The 9,852-nt window shown below is 36.7% G+C and overlaps 2 protein-coding genes across 4 annotated transcripts; both read right to left on the bottom strand.

The window, feature by feature from the left end:
* Positions 1-1,529: 1,529 nt before the first annotated feature.
* On the bottom strand, positions 1,530-2,345 carry LOC140860756 (uncharacterized). Its single transcript, XM_073263760.1, has one exon. The coding sequence runs from the start codon at positions 2,343-2,345 to the stop codon at positions 1,530-1,532; it is 816 nt and encodes a 271-aa protein (XP_073119861.1).
* A 3,728-nt stretch (positions 2,346-6,073) lies between these two features.
* On the bottom strand, positions 6,074-7,726 carry LOC140867708 (chorismate mutase 1, chloroplastic-like). Of its 3 annotated transcripts, XM_073272756.1 has the most exons (6): positions 7,609-7,726; positions 7,270-7,474; positions 7,107-7,190; positions 6,845-7,000; positions 6,592-6,684; positions 6,074-6,511 (listed from the first exon to the last, which is right to left on the bottom strand). In XM_073272756.1, the coding sequence occupies exons 1-6, from the start codon at positions 7,722-7,724 to the stop codon at positions 6,287-6,289; spliced, it is 879 nt and encodes a 292-aa protein (XP_073128857.1). In that variant the 5' UTR covers positions 7,725-7,726; the 3' UTR covers positions 6,074-6,286. The 3 variants fall into 3 exon arrangements, with proteins under 3 accessions (XP_073128857.1, XP_073128858.1, XP_073128859.1); XM_073272757.1 differs by lacking the exon at positions 7,107-7,190; XM_073272758.1 differs by lacking the exon at positions 6,845-7,000.
* Positions 7,727-9,852: the final 2,126 nt, after the last annotated feature.

Consider the following 9,852-nt stretch of genomic DNA (forward strand, 5'->3'; position numbering starts at 1 on the left):
TTGAAGAAAGGGGTTGGAGGCGGCTGATCAGATTAGTTGTAGGGTAAGTAGTGATTTTGGGATTTAATTTTGGGTAGATTTAGGATAATAACTAATATAAATTAATTAGGTAGATAATATAACATAAACATAAGATTTTAAACTTTTAAAAATTCTTAGTAATCTGATATAAAACATAAATCCCGAAATATAATATTAAAGGATTTTTAAAGATCAATAAAAGTCATTAAAATGATCTATTTTGGTTAAAAATCAACCATTAAATAAATATATAATTAAATACTAAAATTTTCATGACAAAATACCTTAAAATAATATTTTAAGGCTCATAAAACTCATAAAATAATTTTTGGCTAAAAAGATTGGTATCTCGTCCGTCCACGGCCCCGTCTACGCAATCAAATCAATAAAATTCTCAAAATCTAAAAATTCTAATATTGCGGGTAAAATGCTAAAATAAATTAAATCATGCATATAAATCACATAATATCACATAAATACATTTAACCCTTCATTTAAAATTAATTTCTCCTAATTATGCATGCGGATTTACGTTTTAAAATTTTCGGATGTTACAATTTTCCCCCCTTAAATTGAATTTCGTCCTCGAAATTAAAGTACTTACCCGAATTGCTCCGGGTAGCGAGTCCTCATGTCTGCCTCGGTCTCCCAAGTGGCTTCCTCCTCGGAATGATTCTGCCACTGGACTTTGACCATCGGTATGACCCGCGTCCTCAGTCTCCGCTCCTCTCTGGCTAATATCCGAACAGGCCTCTCCTCAAATACTAGTTCCGGTGCTAACCGCAAAGGCTCGTAATCCAATACATGCGACGGGTTTATTTAAATCCCGGAAATCCACACACATTCGCCACTTACCTGTGGCCTTTGGCACCAGCACTACGTTGGACAGCCATGTAGGAAATTGTATTTCCTTAATGTGCCCGGCCCGTAATAGCTCTTGAACCTGCTCCGCTATCACTTTATCCTTCTAGCCCCAAAATGTCTCTTCTTTTGTAGCATAGGCCGGGATCTAGGGGTGATGGTGAGTTTGTGCTCCGCAACATGAGATGAAACTCCCATCAAGTCGTCCTGAGCCCAGGCGAACACATCCTTGTTCCGGATGAGGCAGCTTTTCAGCTACTCAGCTAAATTTGTTTCTAAGTCCCGGGCAATCTTGACAGACTTCCCCGCTTGTCCGAGCACCAGCTCCACCTCCTCATACTCGCCCTTGGATTCCTCCACTGAGCAAACTTCTCTTCCTCCCTGACCTCCCTCTTTCCCGATATGCCTCTCCCTTTTGTAATCTACTTTAACTGTTTCAGCATAACACTTTCGAGAAGAAGGTTGATCCCCTCGGACTTCTCCTACCAAATCTCCCACGAGAAATTTAATCTTCTGATGATAAGCTAAGGCCACAGCTCTGAAAGAATTCATAGTCAGCCTCCCCAAGATGATGTTGTAAGAAGATGGTGCTTCGACTAGCGTAAACCTCGTCATGACCGTCTTCTTTACATCTCCCGACCCCAAGGTTATGGGTAGTAACATTTCCCCTTGAGGCTGTACGGTGTGCCAGAAAATCCATACAAGGCTGTTTTTACCGGGCTCAATTCATACCCCTGCAGATCCATCTGCTCAAATGCTTCTTGAAAAATGATATTCACCGAGCTTCCCGAGTCTATGAATACTCTTCGTACATCGTAGTTAGCAATCCGGGCCTGTATAAGCAAGGCATCATTATGTGGCAGGTTTACCCCTTCCAAATCTTGGGGTCCAAATGTGATGACTGGCCCCGAACCCTGTCTTCCTTCCTCCACCCCCAAACTCTCCCTCCGGCTCAAAGACTTTCTGGCTCGATTCAAATCTCCATCAGTAGATCCCCCGGATATCATGTTGATAACCCCTTTAGCTGGCCCCTCTCCTGATTTTCTATCCTCCTTTCGGGGACCTGCCTCTTGTTTCCCTCCCTCTCGAGAAATACTGCCAGTCCTGGAAAGAACCAGCGTCTGTGACCCCTGGATCCAAGGCGGACCTCGGGGCCTTTTTTGAACAAGATTACCGTCCCGAATATAGGGTTGCTGTTGTCTCTGCTGTAACGTCCGGCATTCATTAGTGTCATGTGTGTCTTCCTGATGAAAAGCACAATACTTCAAAGATTTCTCTCTATGAGCAGGGGTCTGAGCTTCAGCTCCTACTTCGCATACATGCACAGCTCTGTCCCGGACTACTCTGTGTGGTGCATACCGGGACAACCGCCCCATGTAATCTTGACTTTCTCTGCTTTTTACCCGTTCCCGACCTCCCTCTCTCCGTGTCACCTCCTTCTTTTGCCTCTGGGCCTCCTCCATGTTAATGTATTTCTCGGCCCGAGCTAACAAGTCCTCAAAAGTCCAGGGTGTTTTTTTCACTAATGAGTTGAAAAATTCCCCCTCCCGAAGAACTTGAGTAAAGGCAGTAATCTTAGTCTCCTGGGCACAGGTCGGGACTTCCAAAGCAGTCTTATTGAATCTTTTAATGTAGGCTCTCAAAGACTCTTCTCCCGCTTGCTTTGCTTCAAATAGGCTATAGGCCGTTTTTTTATACCTCTTGCTACTGCTAAAGTGCTGCAAAAAACTTGTTTGAAATCTACAAACGATCGAACGCTCTGTGGCTCCAACTTCTCAAACCACCTTTGGGCAGAATCCACCAAAGTGGTTAAGAAAACTTTGCACTTTATCTTGTCTCCATAGCAATGTAGCATGGCCACATTTTCAAACCGAGCCAAGTGGTCTTCTGAGTCAGTGCTCCCATCATATTCTCGGATTTTAGCCGACTTATAATGGGATGGCAAGGGTTCCTCTATCACCTCCTGTGAAAAAGGGCAACCCGGGATCTTGACAGACCAGGCCATTTTGGGACCCTCTTCTTCTATCTTCTGTATCTTATTCATGAGTTCCTGCAGCTCATCCGCCACAGAAGGCTGAATTGAGTGCATCCAAGAACTTTTCTCCCCTTCACCTTCTCTGGTTCGAGAATTAGGGTTCGGATTACCCTGGTTCCCTTCTTCCTCCATTGTTATCTCTTTTGAATGTGGCTGTCTTGCAACTGCTAAAGATTTCTGTATCATATCCTGAACACATGATTCGAGCTGCTCCATAGGAATAACAATATTTCGGCCCTGCTGGGGCCCTTCCAGTGGTATTTTTTCACGAGAAGCCATATCTACATCTATAGAACAAGCTTCCCACAGACCGCGCCAATGATGATGGTTTGCTAAACCGGGGCCCGAGCTGTCAGGGTAGTGAAGTGGGCCTGACGTGATGGCCGGGCTAGTAGAGGTAAAGTGTGATCTGTCCCTCCCTGATCGAGATGATCTGCACACAAGGGAAATGAATGAAATCACGTTAGTGGGACGCCAGAAGGTTTTTCGGAGGGGCCACTCCGATGCTTAAGTCAAACTTAGAATATAGTGGGCTTTTTAGAGAAATGAATATAGTGCTTTGTAATTTTAGATGAACATACCTCTATGAATAACTGTGGCAAGGTATTTATAGGCCTTGGAGTGAGAGATTCACTCCGTATTTCCAGGGTAGTGGCCACGATCTGGGTCATGGGTGCAAGAGTTACTCACGTTTACCTCCCACACGATGAAACCGGAAGGCTCGGGATTATGGAAATCGTGGGGGTCATGCCCTTGAGAAATGTGCTTTGTCTAAGTCATACAAAACTGGTCTTCCCAGGATCCTAAGGCTTCTGACCTGCCTTTATTATGGTGAGAAACCCTAACTCCCTTACCTTCGCATAGCCCTGCTACCCCTAGCTTACCGAGGTATCAGCCAGTGTTTTAAAAACCGGACCGGACTGGCCGGTTCGATCGGTTTGACCGGGAACCGGTCACTGGTCCGGTCCGGAATACCCTTGAAAACCGTTTTAACGGTTCAACCGCTAAGAACCGGTCAAGAACCGGTCAAAACCGGTCGAACCGGCTAAGAACCGGCTAGAAAACCGGTCGGACCGATTTTCGAATTTTTTTTATTTTTTTAAAAAATTGTTTTTTTTTTAATTTTAAAATCTTAATTTAATATTTTATTATATATATATACACATGATTATTTGAAATTTGTACTTCGTTAAAAATATTATTTTTCTATTATTATATTTTTTTAATTAATTTATTTATTTTAAAAAATATAGTATATATAACTATACTTAATATTTTGAATATATTTATATAGTTATTTATTTTTTAAAATATGATAAATATATATATTTTTATTTATATACATCTTTTAGATTTTTAAAATTTAAAAGATATTATTAATTATATTATATTATATAAATGGTTTTCCGGTCCGACCGTCCGGTTAAAACGGTTGAACCAGTTGGACCGTTTTTTTAAGGTAGACCGGTTCGATCACCGATCCGGTTATGAAAACATTGGTATCATACCCCTGATTTCCGGGGGTATCAACGGTGTTTCTTAAAAAAAGTGATGATTTTGGGTACAAGCGTTGATTTCTTGAATTTGTGACTCCTTAAACTGAAATTTTGTTCAATCTTCATCCAAAGTTTGAATGAATAAGATTTTGAATATATTTTTGGTTAGTTGTACTAAAGATTGCGCCAACTATGCTGGTAAAACTCTCTTATTGACTTCTTGCAGCGATTTGTTTTAATGGTAATTTAATTACTACATAAATTTTGTATCAGGCTTGCGTTGACTTCTTACGCGTGACTTCTTACGCTGAGAATGAGCTCCGCAGCGGCCTGATTCAATCGTAATTGATTTCAAACTAGAAAACCCGTCGACTGATTTATCTCTATATAATTTGTTGAATCTTTGATATATGTTGTGTATTTTGAGAATAGCCTTGCATCATTCAAGTTCGATCCACTAATTAATTTCAAACTCGAACTCGTCTATGCAAAGAGCTCGAGAAAGAACGGGAGGGGCTCATTCGACAACTGAGAAGCGAGGAGTTTAGGAGAGAACAATGGCTTAAGGATTCCAGGGGTGATCAAGCTCAACAACTGACTTCAGCAATCTGATTGTACAGATTCCAGGTCGTGCTGCTCAGACAGAAGGCACTCATAAGATCATAGATACATACGTCTTTGGGGCAAGAATCCAAATAAAGGGTGCATATTTGGAGCTATCAACAGTTATAGAGTATCTCACATAATATCCAATCATTAAATATTAATATGTTACAAATGAACATTGCATAGACCTGTGTATTTTCAAATATCAAATAAATTTAAGAAAGTCGATTAAAAAAAACTTAAAAACACGACTATTGAGATGAATTTGATCAAGAAGGGGGTGGATAAAACAATACGTACGCCTCAATGGCAACAAATGATAGCAAAAATTAGCCCCTAAAGGGTGCCTAAGTTGGTTGAGTAGGTGAAATTTTGGTCACAGATCAGGAGTTCGATTTCCCCTACCAACATCTTCTTGGACTAGTCTGTCACACAGTCTTGCCTAGTGTGGTTTACCTGACTAACGTAGTTTGTAATTGTAGGTTATTGCGTTAGTCTGAGGGTTTATCCAGTGCACATCGAAAGTAGCAGTTGCGGGTTCCTACGTCACAAAAAAAATAAAAATGATAGCAAAAACTATATTTTGGTTTTTTGTCTCAAGAGAAAAAACTTTCTTGGTGTTTTCTGAGGTATGAAGAAAATAATATGAATCCAATATTTTGTTTTACTTTTATAATATGATATTTTAATACTTGCACAAGGCATTGAAATTTGATGGAAGAAGATGTTCTTTTAAATATTTAAATTAAGAAATTTTAACAAGAATGAGATTTATTGGTATCCATAAGTAAATATTAATAAGTATTTGATTATGTTATTATTATTTTTAAAAAAGTTCAATTGTCTAAGTAATTTTAATAAAAATCTTATATCTTAAATTTTAGTCGATGTTTTAAATTTTTAACTTAAATATAACATCAATGTACGTGTATACACATATATTTAAAAAGATAGATAGATATAGATGTTAGTATGTAGTATCTGAATAAAATAAAATGAATGTATAGAAATAATTTAGCCGGCCAAGATTAAATTTTAGAAACGAAAGCTGCCAACATTGTTAATGCGCAATGACTCAATATTGAATAAAATGATGGATCATATAACTGTCTGATCATCACTGGACACATGAATACTAAACAATTTCTTGCATGAACAGAAAGCAAATAAAAAGCTAGCAATCACAATTCACAACACAGGCCTTGTATTAATAATATAGAAGATGGATACTGGGAATATATATAACCTCGACATCTTTCTGTTTGATCTAGTCGAGCCTTTTCAGTAAATACTCAACCTGTACTTGCCTTGTTAGTGGCATGATCCAACGACCATATAGATCGGGGACTAAACTCGGATCTATTTTGTCATCGGTACTGTACTCATCCCAGTGTCTCAACTCCTCAAAGTTTCTGAATTTTACTTTCATCATTCTTGTAGTGGCCTCTTCCCATGCTGGATGCATCACCAAATCCATTATTAGGGCTCGATCCTGCGACCACAAGTACGGAAAGTCACAAGGCATATTCATCAATGCTTATTATACATTTTTTTTGGCATGCATCAAATTACTTGCGCTATAATGGCAGGCTCGTAGACATCAGGGGCGGCTCGAAAGCTTGCTTCTGCTACATGCGTACTGTAATGAATTCTCCTTGATATGGCCTACAAATAGAGTTCATCAATTCTGACTCAACATTTCATAATTTGAATATTCCCACAAAAAAAAAATGGATTGAAGGCATACCATCCACAATATATATGCATTATTTTGGATTTATATGAAATGAACTTGTTTGCAGAAAATTGTCAGATTCATAAATACCAGCAAGCAAACTTTATCCAACTCTGCTGACATGAATTTGTCTCCGTCACCGTAACCGTAACCGTGTTTCTTAACTAACCTAGGTAGAATTTTTCCTATGTACATGTCCCATATTTGGGGATTGATGTTGATTGAGTATGATGCTGGATGCAGAATCTGCATGACAAAATAATAATAATAATAATAATAATAATAATGATAATGATTTTGTAAAAGACTGAACATTAATAAAATTAATTAAGTTAAATACAAAATGATGAACCTCATCATGTGTATGGTGCAGTGGGGGGTTGGGTATGTTATGTAGGAAGAAAAAACGCTCTTCTCGGTTATATTTTCCACCAAACTGCATAAAAAAATAAATAAACATTTTTTAGGGGTACGGTGATCACTCAAACTCAAAGGTGTTTGAATTATATATATACCTTGACTTTAAAATTTTCGAAGTCTCTGACAAGACGCTCAACAGAAGAACCTTGGAAACCATCCGAGGAAACTTTGCGAGCATAGATGTCTGCATTGTAACCTAATGGAGATCTCAACCATAGATTGTTTACGATTGTATCCTCTTGCAGAGATATGGTGTCCCTGATCCCTTGTGTCCATTCTATCCAGGTTTTTTGTCCCAATCTGAGATTCAAATCAAAGAGAGTAAAAAAAAAATTAAACCTAACTTTGCATTCAAATTTTAGTCACAAGCACCAAATAAAAATAATTCAATCATGAGTCATGATTTAAATGACTAGAGGGGATTGGTTTTGTACTCGCGAGATGCAGAAATTTGAATGGGCAAAATACGACGCTTCTGATGTCTTGAATTGGGTGTTTGAGAGGTAAACAGCATGTTGGTCAATGACTCCATCCTCAACATTTTCTCCATTTTTTAAGGGAAACGATGCAAGATAATATATATTCAGATGAAGTACATGATTTTATAGTGTGTTTGGATCGATTTGGTGATAGATAAAAATTTAAAATATTACGCTGCCAATTGATAATATAAATTTTTAGATAAATGATATATTGTAATCTAAAAAAACTTGAAATCTATTATTAAGTTATATATACAAATATAAATTTTTAAATTCAAAACTTAATCCTATCTCACGAAATCTGATTCCAGCACTCTCGTGAAATGCTTCTCTTTTGCAATTAAGGAGTCTGTGTTGGAGTCTTGGAGATCGAAGGGGTACGTACTGGCGCTTTATTGCCGTACGAGATGTGATTAAGTTCATGATTTTTTTTTATTTTTTTTGAGTAAGGATTTTACGGGATTTGATGAATATGATTTATGAAGGAAATAAAGTAAAAATATATATATAAAAAATATTTTTCTTGAATGATCATCTCTTATATATCAACTTTTCATATCTTATCTTATTATTATTATTGTCGGCCTGGAGAATCAAATTATGGCCCAGGAAGAAACGCCATTGGAAAATAACAAGTGGCCCAAGCAAGAGGGTGGATATAAGTCGAGAATATGTTTACAAATTACAATACATGGGAAATTCCATATATTTGAGAAACCAATAGCCAGAACCGTACTTGTATTTAACGAGGTCTGAGGCGACAAATAAAAAAATGGGTCCTCTTGTTGCGGTGAATGTCTGTGAAATTCAATTCGTAAATAACAAATACATTTAACAATACACATATATATCAAAAACAATATATTACGTCAATAACAAGTCAACAATTATTTGAAATAACTACATAAATACTACTCGTCTAGCTGTTTTAGAGGCAAAAATATTTATCAAATTTGTATAATCCAATTGTTGGACCATTTCTTTCCCAATCGACAACATAGCTAGCCCATTTAGTCTATCCTGAGTAGGGATGTTCATCGGTCGATTTGGTTTCAATTTTTTTAATTTCGGTTCGGTTTTTCGGTTTACGGTTTATAAAAAATGTAATCCGAAGTCAAATCATTCTAATTCGGTTTGGTTTTTGTACCATAATGGACCTGTTTATACGGTTCGGTTTGGTCGGTTTGATCATTAATAATACATAACACAATAAAAAAACATAAATTTCATCTAATATGTAATTTAAATATCCCAACACACAAATTAAAGTTATAGTCATATATTGAAGAAACAAATAATAACAAACAATACAAGGACAAACATTCAACCACAGTCTTACAATATTTTAAAAAAAACAAAACAAATTTTGATTCGGTTATTCTGATTTGATTGAAAACTTTAAAAATAAAGTTTAAATGACTTACATAAACAACAATAACTAAAAATTACATAAACAACAATCAATTATAAATTACATAAACAACAACGTTGAATTAAATAAACAACAATCAACAAAAAATTATTCAAATTGATTATTCATTCACTAAATATCATCTCATAACATTAATAATATAAATAAAATTATTAATTTAATTCAATTTTGGGTTTTTTGGTCGGTTCGGTTTTGGTATATATAATCAAAAATCGAACCAAATAAACTTCAGTTTTAATATTTATATCCAAATTAAAAAATATGTTTTTTGGTTCGGTTCGGTCTTTGATTTTTTTGATTTGGATTTCCGGTTTTTTCGGTTTTATCCGAAATATGAACACCCTTAATCCTGAGACATTGTTGATCGAAGATTGATAAGTGCAATTTATGCACTTAATTTAAATATGATTTGACTTGAATTTTGTAATGTATCGAGTAGATTTTATGCATGTTAGTTGTTGTTTTTGTGAGTTGCAAGGATTGGAGCAAAAGTAGCAAAAAAAGCAGAATGATGCATTATGGAGTATCAACTTCAGAAAATTACTGGAAATTATTCAGGAATAAAAATCCAATCTCCACCTTTCATAATAAATTTTGGGATGTTTTGAAGCTGCTGTCAAAATTTCAGCTTAATTCGAAGGTTAGATTGTGATATATGATTTTTTGAAAATTGTCGCGCGATGCAGAATTTCAGACCCGAGGCATGTGCGCGGGCACACCTATCTTCATGCGCGGGCGCGCCGGTTGAGAAATTTTGAGCGTAC

This window comes from Henckelia pumila, chromosome 4, assembly GCF_033568475.1.
Source record: "Henckelia pumila isolate YLH828 chromosome 4, ASM3356847v2, whole genome shotgun sequence".
NCBI lineage: Eukaryota > Viridiplantae > Streptophyta > Magnoliopsida > Lamiales > Gesneriaceae > Henckelia > Henckelia pumila.

What these genes read in the sequence shown, in the direction of transcription:
- LOC140867708 (XM_073272756.1), bottom strand. Translation starts at nt 7,724, where the DNA reads ATGGAGAAAATGTTGAGGATGGAGTCATTGACCAACATGCTGTTTACC. An exon ending in TGGATAAAGTTTGCTTGCTG is followed by an intron (nt 6,685 to 6,844) that starts GTATTTATGAAT and finishes CTCTATTTGTAG; the next exon opens with GCCATATCAAGGAGAATTCA. An exon ending in AGCCTGCCATTATAGCGCAA is followed by an intron (nt 6,512 to 6,591) that starts GTAATTTGATGC and finishes TTGTGGTCGCAG; the next exon opens with GATCGAGCCCTAATAATGGA.
- LOC140860756 (XM_073263760.1), bottom strand. Translation starts at nt 2,345, where the DNA reads ATGGAGGAGGCCCAGAGGCAAAAGAAGGAGGTGACACGGAGAGAGGGA.